At 37.5% G+C, this 23823-nt stretch overlaps 2 protein-coding genes across 7 annotated transcripts; one reads left to right on the top strand and one right to left on the bottom strand.

Annotated features, from left to right (window-relative positions):
- Nucleotides 1-433: 433 nt before the first annotated feature.
- Nucleotides 434-6091, top strand: LOC139974844 (uncharacterized). The gene is made up of 2 exons (XM_071982313.1): nt 434-1111; nt 2401-6091. Exon 2 carries the CDS (start codon nt 2422-2424, stop codon nt 4651-4653), a length of 2232 nt encoding a protein of 743 aa, XP_071838414.1. The 5' UTR covers nt 434-1111; nt 2401-2421; the 3' UTR covers nt 4654-6091.
- Nucleotides 6092-7695: 1604 nt separating this feature from the next.
- LOC139974845 (ribonuclease H2 subunit B-like) lies at nt 7696-23817 on the bottom strand. Of its 6 annotated transcripts, none has more exons than XM_071982317.1 (11): nt 23689-23817; nt 22823-22972; nt 22005-22085; nt 21248-21355; nt 20262-20341; nt 19743-19857; nt 19099-19266; nt 17302-17383; nt 16352-16481; nt 14507-14581; nt 7696-13431 (listed from the first exon to the last, which is right to left on the bottom strand). In XM_071982317.1, exons 2-11 carry the CDS (start codon nt 22947-22949, stop codon nt 13339-13341), a joined length of 1059 nt encoding a protein of 352 aa, XP_071838418.1. In that variant the 5' UTR covers nt 22950-22972; nt 23689-23817; the 3' UTR covers nt 7696-13338. The 6 variants fall into 6 exon arrangements, with proteins under 6 accessions (XP_071838418.1, XP_071838417.1, XP_071838415.1 ...); XM_071982316.1 differs by having other exon boundaries at nt 22823-22967; nt 23689-23800; XM_071982314.1 differs by having other exon boundaries at nt 22823-22967; nt 23577-23729.
- Nucleotides 23818-23823: the final 6 nt, after the last annotated feature.

The following is a 23823-nucleotide window of genomic DNA, read 5'->3' as shown; positions in this document are numbered from 1 at the left end:
ATTGTATAGCCTTTATAATTTATAATAAAGCAACTATAGGCTTGGACAGCATTTTTTCTTTCATATAAGATTGATCGAATTAGACCTTTACAGACTACTTTGTATATAGCAGTCTGGGTGAAGTTATATCATCAAGTGGTGATGGCTAACCACCAGCCGTTACTACGAAGTGTTGGGCGAAGAAGAATCCATTAAAGTTCGTATACAGTTCGTATACATAACTTGTACACTACACTATTGTTGTAACCTCGTCAAATAGTGGAAACTGAAACGCATATATATATATATATGTATATATATATATATATATATATATATATATATATATATATATATATAAAAAAATATATATTTATATTTATATATATATATATATATATGTATATGTATATGTATATATATATATATATATATATATGTATATATAGTTATGCCTCTGTGTATACATTACGTGAATAATAACGACGCGGAAACGAAACGAAATTGTTGATTTAAGCCACGGTGGCATATTTTCATGGCGTGACGGTCTGTGTCTGTTATTGAGCGTCTTACAAGGTGATGTTGTCTGCAAGGTTATAGCCAGGCTGCATCATAATTGACATGGGAATCCAATACTTTCTCAACAATGTCATATCGACTTTATTGAGTTCATCGTGCCAAGCATTGACGTGAGTCTAGTGTACAAGGCTGATATTGCAATTCGATAGTTTTGAGTACAGCAATAAGCCTGTCTCGCTATATACAGTACAGCGATAACAAGCATGTATACATCTTCCTTGGATGAATAATCAACTCATTGTCACGTAGCCTACAAGTCACAGAACATTTGGGTTTTTTGCACCAGTCATTATATAGAGCCATTTACGATGATGTTACTATGATAAAACAAAACTCTTGGTTAGGCTTACAGCTCGGGATTCCAGTATCTCCGACAGTGCTATATGATGGAATATGGAAATATGAGATTCTGAATGGACCACAGAATGCTGTAACTATTCACGTCTGATGTTATTTTTTCTTTTCTTTTTTTTTACCGAAGAAAATGTTTCGGAAATTTCCAAAGCGAGATTTGGAGAAAAATGACGTATCACGCGAATCTTGATATGAAAAAGTAAGTCTCTACGAATAGTTATTGATTATGTAATGTCATAAATAAACCGTTGGCTTTTATTCTGTTTTGTGTAAAGAAAATTTTATTTGAGAAACAATGCTATTGAGTCACTTATTCGCAGAGATGAAAAGTATTGCTTTGTTCTTTTTGTTATGAAATTTCCTGAAAAAAATATATACAAGAGGAATTATTTGTCCCGCAGGCTGTTGACCTGACCCATTAGCCATAAATGCCTTTTGATTGCTGTTGTAATGTCTTATAAATGGGTTTCAGTTCTCAGTTACCCAAAGACCATTTCGACGATGCAGTATTCATTGCACCATTTACACGATGAACATTTAGCTACACCGATGAACGCTGTATGTGGTCAATTTGCACTGTAAAACGACACAGATCTTAAATGAAAATGGGAAGGAGAATCGTTTTCTGGCAAATCTTAGTCACAATCCTATAAATCTTGTACAAACTAAAATGTGCAAGCACTTTTGAAAGCCCCCCAGAAGCCTGAATTTGATAATGTTAATTCTCTGTACTATAATTACCATGGCGATACATGAATATACCTAGTCAGTACGTAAAGAACGGCTAGTGCTCTAAAAGGATTTTCAGGATAATGTAAGAAAACAGACGCACAGCAAGTTAATAAATACTAAGTTTGGCATCTTACTTAGAGTAATATCAATTGCTCCATTGACCTATACACACTTTATCTTCAATTGATATGGCCAACTATCAATTGGAAAACAGCTGGCTTGGACTATCATGGCATTGACAACGTTACGCACCATGCCTTTTAGATTTTGAGCTGGGAGGAGTGAAGTTCAAACATCTCTTGTTATGTAATATTCACATTTCACCATCGAACTTACATCTCCTTCAATCCGTCTGATATTTCCATATTTTATGCTTCCAAATATGTTGCGTATACTAATTTGTGTCAGGCAATGTTGAAGGAAGCAGACTTTTCCATGATTTTGGTGCATGTACGTGAGAGTCATCTGTGTTTCAATGTTTACTAAATGCCATTGCTTTCTGACGATGCCGATGTGTTAGAGTTTTATAAACACGTACAAAAGACGTGCGCTTGATTAAATGATAAAGCCTTTGAACCTCCAATGTCGTTCACGATCTTAATTTATAGACAAACACTACAATAATCACTGAAATCAAGTTTCACACCAAAGATAGCGATAATATTTGATTTGCTGTCCATGGATATCATGTTAAACACTTTATCAAACAGATAAAGATAAATCAGTTTCTTTCTCTTTTTTTATCTTTTACTGTAGATTCCACAAGATCAACTTCCAATGAACAAAATGTTTCCAAACATCAATTTGCGTATCTTAAGTCCACACGAACGGTCATTGCTAGATGAAGTAAGCAACGAGGACTTGGCCAAGGTCAAAACCCTTGTTTTAGAGGAAAATGTAAATATAAACATCCGGGACTCTTTAGAAAGAAGTCCATTGATGAGGGTTAGTTTCGTTGACGACAGAACGGCTCGGGATGGCATGACAGAGTTGTTTATCCAAAATGGCGCTGACGTGAATATGGTCGATTTGCACGGATGCAGTGCTTTAATGTTAGCTTGTAGGGAAGAAGGGAAAGAGGACATGGTTAAGTTGCTTATGGAATGCTCGAGAACAGATCCAAATTTACAAGACGAAGATGGTAATACTGCTCTAGTTCAAGCTATTGAAATTGAAAATGTACCAGTTGTGCGAACTTTGCTTACAGGTGACTACTCACAACGTGTTGACGTAAACGTTGAAAATTTTAATTCTAAAACGGCGATTGTGATAGCAGCTAGACTTCGTAACAAAGAAATATGTTCTCTTCTGGCGTCAACCGGGAATGTTGACTTAGGACAGGTTCCAAACCACCTTCTTGAAATGTTACCCGAAGAAAGTCTACAGGAAACTTTGCCTGAGCAAAAAGGGCAAACACAAGGCACAAATTCAAACCAAAGTGCAAAAGATGACCCCTCAAGACAATCTAACCCAAAATCACCTTCATCAAATGGTGATGAATCCAGACTAGTGTCTGTTCCTCCGTCTCCACAAATTCCGGTGGAAGCAGGCAAAGAGCAAGAGGAGACTGGAAAGGAACAAGTCAAAAGCGATATCGTTGACAAGAAGGATGCAGAGGGTGTGTTAACACAGTCCAATGGTGATAAAGCTACTCAAAATGTTAACAGTGAAACTTTAAATGACGTGAAAGCAGAAGATAGGGGACCAAATGGCGATACTGGAGCAAAAAGTGTTGCTGCAAATAAAGCACCAGCAACGCCTGAGAGTGAGAAGCCAGAGGAAGGTCATGATATCGATAACAAATCCAATGATAAGATAGAAACTCGAAGAGGAAGTACAGATAAAAACGAGGGCAGAGAGTCTATTTCGGAGGAAAAGAATATCAAAGAGGAGGGAAAAGATAGTCGAAGCCAAGAAGTAGGTGATCAGGTGAAACAGGAAGCTGTTAATACCAATCCAATCTCAGATGGAGAAACTCAAGGAGAAAAGTCTTCAAACACAACAATTTCGGAATCGAATGAATCCGTCCCAAGGAAGAATGAAGAAGAACAGGGATATGATAAAGCACAGGAAAAGGTAAAGGAGGCAGAATATAAAAAGGAAAACGAGAAAGAGTTAACTGTAAACGACGGTGAAACAGGTGGCGATAATCAAGTTTTGGCTAAGGAAATGATTAGTACAACAAACAGTAAAGAAGATGCGAAAAGTCGAAGAAATAGTAAAGATAGTAAAAGCATCAGAAGACACAGTAAGGATAAAGTGAGTGAGGAGAGTAGCGAACATTTGTCAACTGATGAAAGTAAACGGGATGATGAGAAAAGGCCTGATCGCCGAGAAAGAAAGCGCTCAACACCCAGTAAAACACCTCCTCCAAAAAAGGAGGAGGAACTTGAAGAAAGAGAGTTCAGAAAAGAGCGTTCATCTCCATCAAAATACAGCGATACAGAAGCGGTGAGTGTGTCTACCGTAACCAAGAAAACCACTTCAAGCAAGTCTACAAAGGAGTCTGACGCAGTAGAAGAGAACGAAACGACACCACAGAAAGGTCGTGAGAAAGAGACTGGTGATGGCAGTGGTGTTGCCACTGACAAGCGTCCATCGTCAAACTCAGCTGCTAGTTTCATCTCAGAGCCACCGCAGAGCGTCGAGCGATCCCCTGCCAAGCCTCGCGGATGGACCGCACCTACTGCCGTACCACAATCCGTTAATAAGTGGAAAAGGCGAACTATGGATGGAAGGGGGTCGAAATCGCGGAGGAAACGTCCGTTACGAGTTGAGGACCAGACACCGTATGTAACGAAATCTGGTCGGGTAATTCACCCAAATAGCGTCCACGATACCAAGTATGATGACATACAGGAAACACGGGCGATCTCGAGAATGTCGCGCATGGATATGACATCACAAATTTTACGAAACGGAGATGAACGTCGGCGTTCACAGTCGCAGTCGACACAACCGAACAATTCTCGGCGATTATCCCGTAGTTCTAAAAATACTGTCATCTAGGGATGCAACAAAAATACATACATATTCGACGGTGCAAGATGGGTAGCCATGGATTTGAACTCTTAATGTTACTTTAGAGTTAACGAGGCGGAATGATGGGGGGGGGGGGGGTGGAGCATGCTATAAACTTACAGCGGTTGTTTATTGCAAGCTTAATTCTCGATCGAAATCCTTCATTCTTGGATATTGTAAAGCTTGGCATTGGTTAATTGGGAGTTAAATTAGGTGTCCCTGTTTTTGTCACTATTAAGAGTACTTTTGCCATGTTTGTAATGGAAAAGTGCCCTGACGCTATTTAAAAAAATGTCCTTTTGTTCAGAAATTCACAAAAATGTCATTCCAAGAATAATTTTAGCTTGTGAACCAGATGGGAAATTGGAAATTACATCTTTTATTCTTTAAATCTCCACTTGTTCACAATCTCGACCATTTTTATTACTCGAAACTTCGATTATCTATATTGACTTATGTTTACCGAAATTTATCATCTTCTGCAAAATGTGGACGTTATTTCAACAGTTCGAATTACATCTGAAATGCTTATGTTCAAATGTCATTTTTTTTTCTCTCGAAACTCTGAGTTACACCAAAACTTCTTCTATTTCGTCTCATTTGTTTTTTTTTTACTCATTTGTTTTCGATACAAAAAGTTGAAAGTTTTGTACCGAACTTTAACAGAAAGTTTCAACTATTGTATCTCAAAATTTCCACTACATTGCTCGATAATCTGAACATTTTATGTCGGAATCTTGACTTTTTATCTCCAAAGATGAGAAATTCGACCGGTTATGAAGTACGAAATATGAAGCGAAGAATTAGTCAGAAATTAGTCAATTTTTCGTTAACTTTGGTTTAAAAAAATAGAAGAAGAAGAAGGAACATCTAGACATTTTGTGAAAAAGTCTTTTTTAAATATACTCAATTAAACTACTACTACTAAACGAGGATCGTAGGACCCGGTTTGTATCATTGGTAGCAGAAATTATAGACCAAATGCAAGCATTCCATCCGCTACATTATACCCTTGCTATTGTCCATGTTCTCCTTTCTATTGTAATTATTATTAATTAAATTTATTCTTATTATCTCCCTTCTATTCACTGTTTCCCATTCTATTGTCATTATTCCTTTAGTCTATGACAACTATTTCCTTTCTGTTGTCTCTATTTCCATTTATATTGTCATTTTTCATTTTCTATTTCCACTACCGAAGTAACTTAATTATTAGCTTTCTATCCCACAACTTTGTACCATATAGATTCATCTGCCAGTGTCACAGGTTTGACTAGAAACATTTGTCTCTTTTACTATTGCCATATTTAGTTTTAGTTAGAACTTTATTGATTTTTGTACACGGTGCTTGTGTAGACAACACGATCAATATTGTTCAATAAGTTCGATATGGTGTTTATTGGGTGAAGATAATGACATGAAATATATGTAAGACACGCATTGTACATTTTCTTTGTTAATTTATTGACAGATATTTCTTTTCTTTCTTTTTTGGAGAAAACGAGGACACTTATTTGTCATGGTCATATGTTCCTTTGCCAAAAAGTTTATCAAATATATAAACTTATATATTGATATTGTTTTTCATTATTTGGAGTGAGTGAGGGGGTACTTGTACTCTGTTAATCCATGCCTATAGTTGTGTATATCATTGACTCTCGACGTAACCAAAAATCCAAGCATTTACTATGCAATTAAGCTGTTAAAACCATCAGTCGTTATAAAAACAAACAAAAAATCCGCCTACGAAGGCATTATTGCAACGATCATCAAACAATAAGATAACTTTAACACAGTGTCAAATACCTTTTTAATTCATGATCATTATTTCATCGGTCCGGGTTGAAAGATGCTTATGTGAGACCAAACGGTTTTTTCAGTTCACAATATCTCTGTGATAGCAGCGTGAAATTGAATTGACAAGTGACCTTTGACATGTCATACGTTATGATCCAGTGGCGCTGTCGGGAATCTCCCCTGCCCACCACCATCGTCAGCCGAGGGATTTTCTTCATAAAGTTGAGGAACTAGATTCCTTGCGTTTAGACCAGTGGTTCCCAAAGTGGTCCCTGCCGCCCCTGGGGGCGTTGGCAAGTCTCAAGGGCGCTACAGGGTACACAGGGAGTAGGGGGCATTGGCACTGATTTGGGGGCCCCTGACGATTACGACAAAACACTACAGCGATTTAGAGCACAATAAGGCATCCATGGGGTCTGGGAACCAAAACAAATACTATTGTTGAGAGAAAATCATCTTGTAGGGAATGTAGGATATTTTTTAATTCCTATATGCATATCTTCGGACAGTCTGATTGCTCGCTTGAGCGGCCGACTATGAACGGTAGGTCGAGGGAAGGGGCATTGGGACAGTTCAAGATGGCCGAAGGGGGCGGTCGCCTAAAAATTTTTGAGGACCACTGGTTTAGACCGTTAACTTAAATTCTAAATATGCCTCAGATTACACATTTTGACATTTAAACTTTTTCCTAGGCGTAGTACCCCCAAATCCCCCTACATCCGTTGCATGGCAGGGCCACCTCTCTTGTCACATCCTGGATCTATATCTCCGCCACTTACATGAAAGGTTCATGTCCTTACCCTAAATCAGTCGGGTAGAATTGGCCCACCCCACTCCCACAACGCCCTTTTTATAAACTCATAACTGTAGCCAACAAAGGAACTTACTCCTCTATTATAACATTTGATCACCCAGTTGGTACAATTTTTCTGTAGTATCATGTCCTGCTTCAGAACACTCGTATTGTCAGTACGAGCAGTATGAATATCATGTTTCTAAAAGATCAAGGTAGGAACTGTTTGTACTGTCAATATCAGTGCTTTGAAAGTATGATATTGGAGTACAGTTTAGAGAGGTATTAGCGTTACGAAATTGTTCCAACTGGCTGAATTTGATGGACAACTTAATGAATATTCATAAACCTGAACTTACGAAACTTTGACACTGTAGTACTGAACAGTAATTCTAACAAAAGGAAAATGTACACCCATTTGCAAAAGTCAGTGCGATAGGTATTTAGAGAAAAACAAACGACTGGAAGACACTAGGGCATACTAATACACATCCTTGATGCTTAATTTCCATTTAATAAAGGTCTTGATTATAATTCCATGCAAACAAAGTTTGTGGCCTCGACATATAAAGTAACATCGCTTGAGCCCAATACGATTATAGATTTTCCAAGGACAACTTGCTGGTCGTGTATGCAGATCCACGGCTTCTGGAGTTCTGCTTAAAGGAGCTTTCTAAGTCGATTTTGGTAAAAGCATCTTATTCTTATTTCGATCCTATAATAAAGTATTGATTGATTGCAAATTGCCTTGAATACCCGTAATCAAATTAATTTCAAAGAATAAAAGTAGAAATTTCTATGTAAAGAAAAAAATTCTCAGTTACTGTATAAAATGATTGTGATTAATATCCGTATCTTCTGGGTTACGAAGTATCGGGAATAAAATGAGGTCATTACTTATTTGCTATTTTAGTTTGGTTATAAAATAGGCGAAAAATGTCCCAGTTCGTTGATTTGCAGTCTAATTTTGAAAAATACTCGATAAGGTTGTCAAAACTTGTTTTCCAATCGCTAAGTGCTTAGTGATTCCTTGACACAGTTTGTATGAGAATATTAAATAGTAACAGTACAAACAAGATTGTTGTGTGTTGACCATTACTGATCGGCAAGGTTCTTGTTAAAATGCGGACCTACATATATATTAAGTAAGAAGTTCAACATCGTAGCTATACTTTTGCGAGTTATCATGCCTACACGGTTTTCAGACCTTAATTAACCTAGAATGAAATTCAAGAAATGTGAACCTTTTAAGTTATCGGGTGCATGCTTACAAAATTCTAAGATTTTGACCTTTCACCTCCACAGAAAAGAATATGGTTCTTGCAGTGGCGTAGGAAGGTACTTTTGAGTGGGGGGGCTGAAGACTGATGGCCGGCCTGGGGGAGGGGTCTAAGGGGAGGGGGTGTCCCCCTCCCCTTTGGAATTTTTTGCATTTCCAGGTGGCCTCAGATGCAATTTGGTGCAATATAGCACACTTCAACACCCACCCACCCATTTTGTAAACTTAATTTTGTATTTTCAACTGGCCTTAGATGCAATTTGGTGCTCCAAATGAGATTTTTTTTCTCATTTGGAAATGAAAAAGGGGTTTTCTGACCTGCGAACCGGGGGGGGCGGAATGGTATTTCCGCCCCTCCACATTTTTCACTGGGGGGCTGGCGCCCCCCACCCCCCGGTTCCTACGCCCTTGGGTTCTTGTACTCAATAAGGTGGATCTAACGTACCAATAATGACGTACATCCAGCCCTTTACATTAAGGGTTATCATGTTCACAAGGTATTCAGATTTTGAGCTCCGTTGACCTCAAACGGTTTTAGCATCTACCAGTTTCAATCGGATCCTAATACTCACCAAGGAGAAGCTACGTTTCACGTAAGGACTGTAACCAAGCAACAAATTTTGAGTTGTTTTGACCTCTGCTGACTTCTACCATTTTCAATACGTTTCTTGTACTCACCAGGGCGAAGCCAGTATGTGGCACTGTAGGCACGGGCCTATACACATTTTTTGGCCAAGTTATCTTTTGTTTTAAAACACCCATAATTCAAATCCATAAGCTTGCTAGACGAGTTTAAGAGTCCTTTTTGGGTTTAAAAGTGATATTGAATGAGGTGTCTCAAGTTAGCAAGAGGCCAGGAAACCAGAATGAACACTCGGGATGGGCCGTTTCTGGCCATCTGGGGGGTTTGTAAACCCCCCCCCCCCATGCTCCGCGCTAACCGATGTTGACGCTCCGCTCAGATAGTCGTGACCACAACTTTGAAAGTCCTGGCTACGCCACTGCTCACCAAGCTGGATCTACATACCAAAGAATATGAACTACTACAATGATGTACTTTTTAAGTCATCGTATTTACATGGTTTTCATACTTTGACCACTGTTGACTTCGAACGACCTTTAACTTTTACAGAAAAGAATAAAGTTCTCGTACCCAATAAAACGGATCCACATACCAAGAATAAAGTTACTCAAAAATGACTTTTAAGTTACCGTGTTTGTATGTGCACATCATCACAATTGCATAGATTCCTGTCACCTCTGGCGAGGAATCACAAACTGCACAGTCACGATGGGATACACATGATACCTTGTTGTTTGTTGTTCAAAAATGTTTGATTAGAACTTACAATCGATATAGCTATTTTATAGATTCATGAGTGCAGTAATTGCGTGAATGTATCAATGGTCGATCTTCGGAGGTAAAGTTAATTAGTATTATTCTCTTCGGAATATTTTAATTATGGTGATATTGAAACTGATAAATTAGTACTAATTTCTTTGAAAATTCACATGAAATATGCTGGATGTACACTAATTAGACAGGTTCAAATGTATTGCAAATTGATCGAAGACAATCGAGTGTGATTATTGGTTTACCTATAATTATTTTCAAGGGAAACGCTGGTAATGATTTTCGAAAATCGTTCGCTGTTGATTTTGGCATTAGATAAGGCAGAATGTCATTTCCGACAGAAAAAAAGGACATGTGCGGCAGGCGGATGCAGGATTTTTCAAAATGTGGGAGGGGGGGGGGGGGAGAGACAACGGTTGACACTGAAGTTACTACCGATATAGTGGTGCATATAGAAAACAGTCATAAATATAATGTGCTAGACTGTTTTTACTATTTACCTGGTTATGATCAGAATTGTGCTTGTAGCTTAACTTTTGTGACAATGTAATCCAGGATGGGTTGAGGAGGGAATTATTAACATATTTCGATTGACCGAGTCAATGAAAGGGGTGGGGAGGGGGGGCGAGGAATAGAAGCAAAGGCGGTGTTAAGTATAACATCGCACTAGATAAAACAACGGACAGGCAAGGTGCAGGGAGGGAGATGAGGGACATAATTGTTCTTTTTCTTGGTCAGTTTATTAGTCGTCAGTTTGCCAGGACCAACTAAGATGGCACATTTATTTATCATTTATCGCCTTATAATATAATTTTCAAAAAACATTAATTTTATAGAAACTATTTCTAAAACAATGTTATTTCTTGGACATTATGTCAAACAGCAAAAAGTTAAAATTTTAAATGATTGTATTGGTATGAATAACGTTCACGCAATTCAACAATCTTCTTGGGGAGAAATATTGCATGACTGATTGACTGGGTTGTTTTTTTGTATATCCTTACAAACTACAGCATATCAAAATATTGATTGCTGGTGCAAGCTTGGCAATTTGATATTTTGACTCAGAAGCAGAAATTATTTCTACGAAACGTTTGACTATTCAGTTTATAGTGATGTGACATTGTGGAGAAAATTTCGTTGATCAATTTCATATTTCATCATGTTTGACATTTTGTGAACACTAAAAAGAATAGGGGAGAACAGAAGTATTTTAAACCAGATTTTTCTTCTATAATTTTTGACTTGATCAAGCCGACAACTTATCTTTTCAACATTTCTCCAGAAAATGATTTTGATTACTAACTTACCAGTAATAATTACTTTATAGCAAAAAGTTGCATTTAAAACAGGTAATCTTTTGAAGCTCTGTGAATAACCTATTCAAGTATGAACAATGAAAGGTCTTTAAACTTATCAATTATACCGTAGGTACCAAATTGAAAAAAATCACAATTTTACCGAAAATAATCATGTTGCTAACATATTTTTCAAAGGAATGTTCAATATTTCGAGTGGAGTGCACTCCAAGATTAATGTATGTCGTCCAGTTACAGAATTGTTGACAATTGACAATTCATAATCATGGACGTTTAATATGAATCTAAGAGACTGACTTTGGTCAGCTTGCGGCTTTAATAAGCCAATGAGGCTTCTTCGCGAGTTCCTGCTTGCAGGAGGATCTAAATATACATAGATACATACATACATATTTTGAAACCTCGTTCATGATATTCACGCCAGAAAATGTACAATTTTTTTGTGCAATTTTAATCATTGAGAAATTTCTGAGAGGTCACAACCAATTTGACTGCAAGCACCAAGTGGCGTACAAGGCGGGGAGGTCCACTGCGGGTACCAGTCAGGGGATACCATGCCACAGCCCACCAATTCTTTTCCCCTATTTCTGGAAATCATTGTGTAATCAATTCACAGTTTGACAAAGATAGCACCATTTTGCATCTAAGCCACCTTACATCAACAAATTTTTCTCAAAGGGGGACACCCTCCTCCCTTTAGATCCCTTCCCCAGACTGGCATCCCCTGTATGGGGTGACAATGGCAGGGTCTGCCCCGGGGGCCTGCTATTCTAGGTACGCTACTGCAAGCACCACTCATCAACTGTCGCTCCTCATTAATTGTGTTCATTATGTCGATAACCTTAATCAAAACTTTCAACACTGATGTGCGAGTCCAGCAATACAGAAAACTGAGTGAAAGATGATTTTCCCACCTCAAGTTCAGAATTCAAAACAAGATACTTAACCCTAAAGTATGTTACATCAGGGATGTTTAAGTGAGACAAATAGCCAACGATTTCACTATGCGCGTGGTCAGCTCGTATTTAGTAAAGTTCCGCTTTTCTGACTTTCTGAGCCTGTAAAAACATACTCAAGAATGACCACGGAAATGTAACTTTACTCTTATGTTTAAACGTTCCTCATAATAACATGAGTAGAGCATAATAACGTAAATAGAGCATGAATAGAGCATAATAATGTGAATAGAGCGTGAACAGAGGGTGTGTCCAGTATCATTTATTGCATAGAAATGTAGTATTCACAAGGCAGAGTTTTACGCCATTTGAAGAACACTGTGACACACTATCGATAAAAAATTAGGCACTTTGTAAATCCATCCCAATATCACATGTTTGATTGACAGCTTTTGAAACTTCCAGTTATTAATTGTTATTTAGTTGTTTGTTTCTCTGCTGTATCATGCATCATGAGTGTTTCCATTCATACCATAAACAAAGGCTGGTAAGAGACAATGCCTTTCCAGATTAAGTTGCTGCCATCACAATTTTCTCTAACAAGAATGTACAAAAGGCTGTTGGCATACATTAGTAAGGCAATATTGAACTTTGAGGTATTTTTCTGCATAGCACAACCGTAGCACATACAATGCTACAGACACATGATTTAATTTCACAATTTTACAAAATCCCGCATTTATTTTCTAGAAGCTGAAGTTGACAAACTCGCAGAAGGTTTTCTGCTTCTATAGGTCAAAATGAGTTATCGCAACCTATAACAACTTCATGCTTGGGTAGCGATGTTTTAATAACTTCCCTGTTAAGATTAAGAAGTTTCTTTGGGATACCCCACACACAACATCCTCACCATCACTCCTTCATGGACGGATGATCCCTTTGAAAAAGCAAACTGTGAACTCTGTGACCAACCAATGCCACGTGATCAATTATATCTGGTACAGGCAGTAGTCCAACGATTCAATGCTATTTCGGCCATTCTGTGACGTAATGTTATCCACAAAACTGCACTCCATTTCCGTAAAAAAGTCTCACGGATACATTGGTTAATCAAATTTCCATCCTATCTCTCGAGAGGTGGGGTTCCACACACGAAGGAGCAACAGTAAGGTAGCGTTGGGAGTTTGGTCTCTCGAGAATGGGAAATCCCCTCATGTCATCCTACCAAATCCCAATCACTTCTTCTTGAAGAAGCTCGATAAGCTTTTCATGCCTGTTTTGTCAGCCTTTGCAAGTCTTTTCTGGGCTGGTGTCAATTTAGATGTTGGCTGCACAATGAAAAAAAAAAATGAGAAAAAAAATAACCTAAATGTACCCACACAAAAAAAATGACCTAAAGGGGTCAAATACGATGTTGAAATGCGGCTGTGAATCTCCCATAAATGGTCAGGTTTGTACCAATTATTAGCAACCAACATCTGGAGAAAATGGTGCAAAGTGAACAGCCTTGCATAACACTTCTTAAGAGTCCCTTTAACTGTTTGTTCATAAGGTTGCCAGAGTTTAGAGTTGCTTCTATTTTGTGTGAAATGAATCTCTCTGATGGAGTTGCAGCAAACTTTGTAAGTGTCACACCTAAAGACATGTTTGAAAATCTGGTGATTTTAGCATGGAATGACCCAGAAACAACTCCCACCGCCCACCTCGATCTTAATATACAATGAGGCAACGTTGAGTGCAATCTGTTGCGATATGAGGCTGAGCCAACGAAGTGCTTGAAAGTGAAGTTGATAAAAAATGTGGCTTTAATCAGCACATTAAATTTGTTTGGTAGTTTACAGCAGTTCCAACAAAAGTATAGAGAATTCTTCCAAATTAAATTTCCACTTGTTGAGACTAGTATCGCCAAGCTTTCTACTTGAAATTACTGATTCGTGAGTGCCAAACAATTTTCTAATCCATTTTGGCAAATATGTAACTTAACAGACCTCTTGGTTCTATTGATGGCACAGGAACATGACATAAATAGAAGTAAAACATTTTTGTTTAAACATACTTTAAAACAAGTAAACACATTTACGAAGGATTCAGGTTTTTTTGTAGGTAATAATAAGAGCACTTTGAGACGACTGGCCCGGAGTCTGTTCAGTTTGTCAATGAAGAACCTTACTGGAATTGCAGTATCAGCAATCTCTTATTATCAGAAATCAATTATCTATCATAAAAAATCTAGTCTGCCATAATTTTCCCTGATATGAATTTGTTTTAATTAGCTTCTAAGGATGCTTGATGCCAATTAATTATGCAACAGATGAATTTTCCAGGATTATGGGAAATTTGTTTTTGGTTGTGCACATTAATAAGTATTTTACAGTCTCTCTTGAATATTCAAAATTCACTCACCACAGCTTTGACTTCCGGCATTGAGAACGATCGACTGTAATCTTCATCGGGTTCGGAAGATGACTTTCTAACTTTCTGTGTAGATATATCAGAGCAAGCGTTGAGATAAGACAAGACAATTGGGGTACTTAGTCACATGACATTGCGCAAAACATAGCTTGTAACAGACTTGCAGTGAGTCGGTTCAGTTACTAGAATCGTAATCCGCTCGATGGATTTAAATTCATCCTTGGAGTATCTTGATTCAAGTATAGGATTCTGGTCAGTCAAATGTTCAGATATTAGCCATTTTGACTCAATGGGAAATTTCTTAGAGTAAACACTGTATAGGAACTTGTGCAAGGTTACACACTTTGTATGGTGAATAATTTCCCCGTCAGCACATCACAAAATGCTATGTAAAATGGGCAAGCTGCTATCAAGTGCAAACATGTGTAGCAGGTTTTCCGCACAGTAACCATACTATTTAATCTGAGACAAAGTTTAGAGCCTTCCAAACTGCTACACAAGATTTGAACAGTAAATATTCCCTGTACTTGCACCGATACATATACAGCCCTGCACATGTGCTCATATTTATACCAAGCCCAATTCTTATTGTACTATAATTCTTATTGTACTCTTATTGTACTCAAATTTTTATTGTATTCAAATTCTTATTGTACTCTTATTGTACTAAGATTTTTGTTGTACTCGGATTCTTGTTTTACTCTTATTGTACTTGGATTCTTGTTGTACTCTCATTCTACTCGGATTCTTGTTGTACTCTTATTGTACTCGGATTCTTGTTGTACTTTTATTGTACTCAAATTTTATTGTACTCGGATTCTTGTTGTACTCTTATTTTACTCGGATTCTTGTTGTACTCTTATTGTAATCGAATTCTATTTGTACTCGAATTCTTGTTGTACTCGAATTCTTGTTGTATTCGAATTCTTATTGTACTCAGACTATTAGTCTGCCATGTTCCAAAACTAAGACAAAGCAGACTGTAACTAGGGAATCATAGCTGTAGCTCTACAAATCATATTCAAAGTTAAAGGTTTACAGTCTTGTGAGATGCCAAGGCCCCCTCACAAGACTTTACAACTGAACACCTGGTCATTGGTAACTTGTCACACCCACACATCAATGTGTGTGCACAATTCAAGCAATCACTCCTGGGGCACTACAATGCACCACGTCTATGTGTCCGCTCCACACCATTACCAAGCCATTACCAAAGCATACCATTTTACGCACAAAATTGGGCAAAAGCAGCATGTATCAAATCCTCTTGGAAAACAGCTTGCCGCTAATCATATTTAAGAAGCACCACTTGTGAAAGTTGAAATAATGCCAATATTTGCCTGCCCCAAATTAAATTTAAAATATACAGCCTTTCTCACATACAAGTGAGCAACCAGTGATGGTCACGAATGAAAATTTAATAAGCAAACAGTTTGAACAATGTAATATTGTGGCAAACAGCTTGTACCACTCCCAAACAACTGTGCCAACAGCTACAGCAAACAATGTTAACAAAACTACCCATTGAAACACAAGAAAATGTGTGTAAACCAATAAATGCTCACTTAGAATGGCAAAGACAACACATATAAAATTGAGCCAAACAGTTTGAACCATACAATATTTTGGAAACAGCTTGTACCACACACAACTGGGCGAACTTCTCGAAGCAAATCAGTGTCAACAAACATCCATCAACTGGCATCCATAATTGTGGGTAAAAGAATCAAACAAAAATGGTATTGAATGAAATTAGTCAAACACAGCATGAAACACACAAAAATATATTTCAAATTATGAAAATGGAAAAACAAAACTCTGTGAAAAAAAGCCTACTTTTAGAGGTGGTTCTTCTTCAGCTTTGTGTCCATTTTCATCCGGCCGCCTTTTTCCATTCGTGGTTTCTTCTTCAATCTTGTTTCCATTTTCAGACACCTTTTTTCCTTTTGTGGTTTCTTCTTTGATTCTGAAACAAAGATGCAAGCATCATTTCAAAATGGAAACAAAGATGAAATAATTGCTGTAAAATGTGATTGCAAACATCTGATTGATTTCCTGCCTGGTCAGGCTAATTAGTTATTAATTAATTAACAAATTGCGGATCGATGAGAAGACATGAGACACCATCCCCTTCTGTTTCTGTTTACTTAAATTTGGTTCTGTCAATATGATTACATAACTGTCAACAAGGGTCCCCAATTACTTTCCTACTACGGCCAGAGAAAAACCTTGGTCGGAGCAAGGGGCCCAGAGAGAACCCAAATCTCACAGCACATAGAATGAGTGATGTGCAGCCTGCAGGGTAGGGGGATATCATGTTCAAGCCTAAGACATTTTTACGATTAGTGCATGATTGTGGGTTGATATGTCTTCTCACAGGCTGTATTGAAAATGTCGCAGGCCAGACTTGGCCTAATAGGAACCACAGCTGTAAACAATAGATTTTAGGTAGTTTTTAATATGGTATCCTTGCTACAATGTCATCAGCTGGATTTTACAGAGAGGCATGATTATAAACATTTTCACTTCATCAATATTAAAATATCTACCTTGCACATGGGCGATTGCAAGAATTTGCACAATAAAACTAGGCATAGCAAATAAGTTCAAGTTCACAGCAATTCATCCAGTTTCTTCATATCGTTCCCACATAGAGGGCAACATTTCCATTCTCCAATTGCCTATTACAGAATGACAGATCAAATTGGTTTTGTATAGCTTCAAGGGATCCATGTCTCATTTATCAGATATAAATTCTTGTCAGACTTTCTGATTATAAAACTTACCCTAGATTAGAAAACATCTTTTTGCTTAAACTTGGATGGAGATAGTCAGATATGAGCCCTGCTGCATATCGCAAGCAGTCCTCTGTAAAAAGATGAATTATAAAGTAAATAGAACATTTTAGCAAATCATAGACCAGTGATCTTGAGATGCAAGTTCTCTCTCCACAAACTAAGCTATCCCGGTCTTAAAGGAGAATTCTTGTGGGAGACGATGTGCCACATCACACACTTGTTTAAACTCTCAGAAGGTGGTACGTTATGTCATCACCGCAGACTGTCTTCAAAACTGACTGATTGTCTTGTAAAAGCCGAATGGCGCTTCAGCGAGCCAGGGGCAAATGCCCCTGACCGGTAAATATAAGACTCCTAAAGTGAGAGATCAGAAAAGTTGAGATTTTTTAAGTTTGAACTTTGTGGGCCGGGTCGGAGAGAAACGTGGCTGTACGCCGTACGGTAACAGGAAGATAGCATGTTTTGAGGGTTGGAGGAGGCGTTGAGTGGTGGTGGTGATGGTGGTGAGAGGTGGCTGGCTTCAACAGTTGGTTCTGGTTCTTTAAAACCTTTACATTCTTATTTATAATATTGTTGCTATATTTGTCCTTGAACTACCAAAACATTTGAAAATCTTGCTTGATTACATCACTAACTCTCCTGTTGCCAGATGCATTCCTAGAATGTCATTAAATTCCAGACAAATAACTTGCATTTATAACATTTATGTAACATTGTAAACAGTCTAGTTGTCAGCTTGATTAAAATAAACGAACTTGTAAACAAAGGTCTTCTGCATTTAGAATTTCATTAAAATGCAACTTGTGTCATAACAATATTATTATCTTCAGTGAATAATGATTTAAACATTGGCATTTAAATGAATGACATTTACGGCTCGATTACCATGGTTACGTCACTAAGTCTCCTGTTGCCAGATGCATTCATAGGGATGTGATTAAAATCCTGTCAAATAACTTCCAATTTAAAACATTTCACATAATCTTGTAAAAAACCTACTTGGCAGCTTGATAATTACAGAAAAATTCATTCGTAATTTCAATGAAATTAAAAAAAATTATTATGATAAACTTGACCTATGATTGGTGCAAGATCAAGGACCACTCTTGGTTTTCTAATGCAGGACTAAATTCTTTCACATTTCAGATTTGACCCATAGGCTGCTTATAGAAAAGCCCTGCTGAAAACAGAACATTTCGCTTTAGCTTGTGACAAAAAAGCAAATCTAAACTTTGCCAAGGTTACTTAAAAAGTTTTTAAAGGCATGTTACTATGGTTTCTGACTGGAACCCACATTAAATAAATAATTAATACAAATTGTCACATTTTATGGCTGGAAAGCTGAGTTTAAATATAGTGAAAACACGAAAGAAATTATGAAGTTCACAAAAGAATTATAAACCTGACAAAAACGAAGCATATGGGCTAAATCCACCAGATAGCAGTAATAGTCATGATTATGAGAGCGTAGTGGCCAATTAGCTAAGGCGTCGGACTCGTGATCCAAGGATTGCTGGTTGGATTCCTGCCTAGTTCATTACGTTGTGTCCTTGGTCAAGATGTTTATCTCACTTGCCTCTCTCCACCCAGGGGTAAAATGGGTACCTGTGAGGTAATTTGTCATTGGGCACATTATATACTGCTGCCGACTGGAGGGATTGTCTCTGGGACAAGTTATCATTGACTAGGGGAAATATAACGTCTGTTAAGCGCTTTGAGAGACCTATTGCTGGTATAAAGTGCTATATAAAAAGCAAATATTATTATTATTATCAATAGACTTACCTCTTGGTACCTCACTGGGTTTACTGCTACGGACATATGAACTGCACTGACCGGATGACACTGATATGTCACTGCTTGACAAGTAGTCAGCTGTCCTCTCCACTTTTGCTTTAAGCCAAGCAAGGGTCTTCTCTTCACTGTACCTGTAAACTTTGAAATCTTCGTTACCTAAAATGAATAAAACTAATTTGTCTCAAATTTGAGGAGACAGCAGTTCAAAGTTACTCTGACTGAAGTTAATTTCTCCTCCCCCCTCCACATATTGTTCATATGGGGAGGGAAGGGGAGGGACAGGGGAAGAGAGGGAAGTGAAGAAAAAAGGGGAGATTAGAATGCAGAGCAGTCTGTCTTTGAGAATAGTTCATTATCAAAAGGCTTTTTAAGCCCTTCTAGTTCTGAGTAAACTACAGACATAATCCAATTTCTAGTCTTTTGCAAATATTTCTCAGATATTGTCAGAGTGCCATTGACAATGTTTATGCAATAATTAAATTCTATTGGCAACCATTCATATTTATATAAACCAAACCTCACTTATGTTCACTTTAACTTTATGTAAATATTCATGTAAATCAGCACTCTGGTTTTTTAAATGTTTCCACTGTACCAATACAGAGTCATCTGTACCAAGATGAAACACTCACCTTTAGAGTCGCAGATTTGACAGGTCGTTTGGTGATCAAGTATTTCAACCAGCCTGTTGCATTGTGGGTAGGAAGAATCTGTCACAATCTGATCTAACTCCATGAACATGTGCTTCTGTAAGACAAAAAGGGAATTAAAACAGATTGGTGTTTGGATTTCATGTTGATCATCTGTAGATTATCAGCCTTGCCTCCTTTTGGGCTTTTCTTCTGCACAGACATTGAAAATTGTTATACAAAGCCTTTCCAGTTTAGTGCTTCAAGTTACCAAACAATATAGGTGAATCTGTTAGCAAAATTAATTGTTAAAAATTAGCTTTGACATTTTCCAAAATCACTGAATGCTCCCTAAATCCCAAATAGCATCATTCTTGTCTAATTCCAAATTTTCAGTATTCATTATGGACGTATCTGGCACCAGGCCTGATTAACGGGGAGGGTTGGATAGGGGCTACAGCCCAGGGGACCAGGGTTTCTTGAGTGCCCGAGGGGGGAATGAACACCCAACCACTTCCTTACCTTGGTATTGTTCTCACTCTGAAGATACGGTAAGATGAGAAACAGAGGATCAATATTTGTTGCCATCAATAACCTTCCATCTAAACAAAGAAATGACAGTATAGGATTACAGGATTGTCTCATATTGATTTTATAATTATTATTTTGTGTAATATCGTTTCATTTTGAAAATTTTCCATTACTGTTGTGGTACTAATATTATGCTACTTTGGATATTATTACCTTCGATGCCTTTTTTTTAATGTTGTGAAGATCCTTTTGCACCTGACAATTGGTCTATGCAGCAATCAAGGATAAAATTTGAGTGCAGGTAAAACATTTCTAACATATAAAATGTCCCTACAGGGGATTGAATCTTTCGGTAGCCATACTGACCTGGTACGAATCAACACAGAGAGACTGTTGATGCAATGCCTTCGCACCATTCAACCTCATGGGCTCAACATTCAGGAAGGACATGAATAACCTTTCTTCTCTTTCCCCCCCTCCCCCTTCTATCTCCCCCATTCTTTTCCCCCTCTGTCACCCCTCTTTTCATAGCTCTCTTCCACTTTTTTTGTCTCCACATTTTTCTGTCTTTGTCCTTCTCTAGTTTGCTCCCTACCCTCTTCCATTAAACCTCTCTTTGTCCCTCTACAGTTTATCTCCTACCTCTCCTCTTCCCCCTGCTGGTCTCCTTCTTATCTCCATCCCTTGTCTACTAGTCCTAAACTTATTGTAGTGCAACCACTTTGATTTGATGCACTTACAATACTTGGAAGGATAATTTGAACATTTATAAGTCAATGTGCTGTGCCATGGAAGTATGGCCTAGACTGAAGTGAGTTGCTGAAAACAGAGTCATGTCTCCGTAAAGCCAATCCTATATTCTCTATGGGCTAGTGCCCTCACACTAACCCCCCATAATCCACTCCCCCCCCTGCCTTATTCATCAATAACATGGTACTTGTTATAAGTATCTCAAAATATATGAATACATTCAATACCTTCTTGAACTGTATTATCAATGAACCAGGATCCTTTTGAATCTTGAAAACTCAAGATTTCCTGAATTGACTTATCCTTCGGACAAATGAGAAATTGAGCGGCAGATTCTACAAAGATGGAAGAGAAGAGAGAGAAAATGACTGATTTATCTGATGAGTTTGACTGTGAAAATGTTGAATATGAAAAAAACCTTTGGCATAAGCAATGGGTGAGATCTGGGGGGGGGAAGGTACTTTAAACTTGAATAAAAGATAATAATAAATAAATATATATATATATATATATATATATATATATACACACTACAATGTTCAAACCTGCTTGGGAATCGTTCATGGAGGTCCCAGCTGAAAGAATATGCAGTCACATTGTACAGTGAAATGATTGATATGGGGAGGGGGCGATGAGAGGGATACTTTAAAAATGCAATCAACAAATAACTACATTCTGTTGAATGATTCCATAGCTGAACGCTTCTGAAAGACAAATACAAACACACAGACTTTTGCATGTCATATGTTATGCTGATGTAATTCCATACAAATCAATTAAATTAGCATTGTTACATCTGCAGTGCTATACAATGATTAATCATTGGAATTAGTATGCATATAATCCAGGAAACAGACAATGTAGGTCTGAATATTAAATTCAGGTTTCACTGTATAGATAAGTTGCCTTTAAGTTCTGACTTCAAGTGCACTCCTGAGTTTATCAAATGGTTTCTAAATGATAAACCAAATTCCTCTCACATACCTGTCTTTGGGTGTTTTAATTTTATAATCGATGGTTGGCTGTCTGGTGAAGAATCTTCCAATTGCTGGTCAGCAATTTTTTCTGAAAATTGAAATATATGACAAGAATAAGTGTTGCTGAAAATATTGAAATAGTTCTCTCTCATGGAAATAAAGTTTCTCACAAATAAAATCAAGGTCATTCAAATACATTGTGTAACCATCTCGGATGGATAATGGGTAAGAGATGAACATCTAATTTAAAATTCCACGTAATTCTCTTTCATGTTTTTCTCATAAAGTTATGTTAAGTGTTGTTCATTAGAACTGTGAATAACTTGTAACTAAAATGAAAAAATTCACAAATTACCACTTGCACAATTATTGTAATGCTGCAATTCCATATAGCAGTCTAGATAGTCAGGCTCATAGCCAGACGTTCTGAGTTGGATGAACACCAACAATTTAAGTAGGGGCACCAACAACTTAAAGGTAGTTTGTATAGGCCCCAAATTATCGCATGCCTTAAATGCTAGAAGTTTTCAAATAGTACTTTCCTGGAGGTCTTTACTCTCCACATAGTTCTCAGACATTCTAAATGAACACACAAGATGTTTGAATGTCCCAGTGAGGTAAATTTCCTCCAGGGTGAAAACAAAAATATATTAAGAATTTTGACCAAAGGTGACCATACATGAAAATCTTGCATATTTGGGACCAAAACGGCATACCTTTAAAGTAGGGGCACAATACTGTTATCTTGTAACTTAGCAAGCTTTCTACTTCAACGCTGTCCAACATGAACCATGTTAGCATGATAAATCTGTCATAAATCCTTACCAGGCACTATCATAACCCATTGACTTTGTTCTTTGTTCTTGGATTGACTGGACGACGACAATCTCGGTGAATCCTCTGGTTCTCTTTCTTCTTCTGCCATTGGTTTAGATTTTGAACGTAACATCATACTGTAAAATTTTCATATCTGTTCTTTGCATGGACAAAAAAATTAAAAAGGGAGAAACATTATTTTGTAGTAAACTACATGATGATAAAAAAGAAAACAAGTGTTCCAAAATGTAATAGCAAGAATCTACAACTGGAAAGTAACGAAGTTTACTACGCGAAAACAACCGTTGTAGGCCTACTGCTTATGCATGCGCTGAAGAATACAAATAGATTAACTGTTAAACTTACATAAATTTTAACACTCTAAATAATCTAATACGGTTAATTAGGCAAAAGTGCCATCCTTATTTAACCAATAATCTGGTAATAAGCACCCTGTCACTGGTTAGCATAGCATTGCACTTATTTTTATCTACCACTTTACCAGACCATCACAATCCAAATGTTTATACATCATATTTTTCAATGTCAGATAAATAGCTACAATTTAAGGGAAGATAATAACCTGGGCTCAGAAGTATGCTAACCTCGTTGCATGTATGGTGGTTAAGGATACTTCGGTGTAGGCCTAGGCTAAGCCAAACTTAGAACCCTGGCCACGAACGTTCTATTTAATTTCCCGCGGTTTCTAAAGGTTATGCAAGATCATAGAAATTTATTTTTCAATGTTAAAAAGAAAACATACCAAGCAGTAGTTATCCCGACCTCTGTGAATTGAATCTATTACAAAAATCGCTACTTTTTTCAAGCATTTGTTGTCATGCGACGCAAATTTACAACAAAATAAACCGAAGTACCTGGGTGAGATCTCAGTCTCAGCGCACGTTTGTTTTGGATTGCAAATGACGTCACGAACTTGTCTGAGGGTGGCACCAAAATATCAGCTCTGCTAAAACTATTGTGTGAACAGTTGACGTGTAATTTTTTCGCAC

The sequence above is a fragment of the Apostichopus japonicus genome, chromosome 10 (genome assembly GCF_037975245.1).
Source record: "Apostichopus japonicus isolate 1M-3 chromosome 10, ASM3797524v1, whole genome shotgun sequence".
NCBI lineage: Eukaryota > Metazoa > Echinodermata > Holothuroidea > Aspidochirotida > Stichopodidae > Apostichopus > Apostichopus japonicus.
This window is presented reverse-complemented; position numbering and strand designations above follow the sequence as displayed.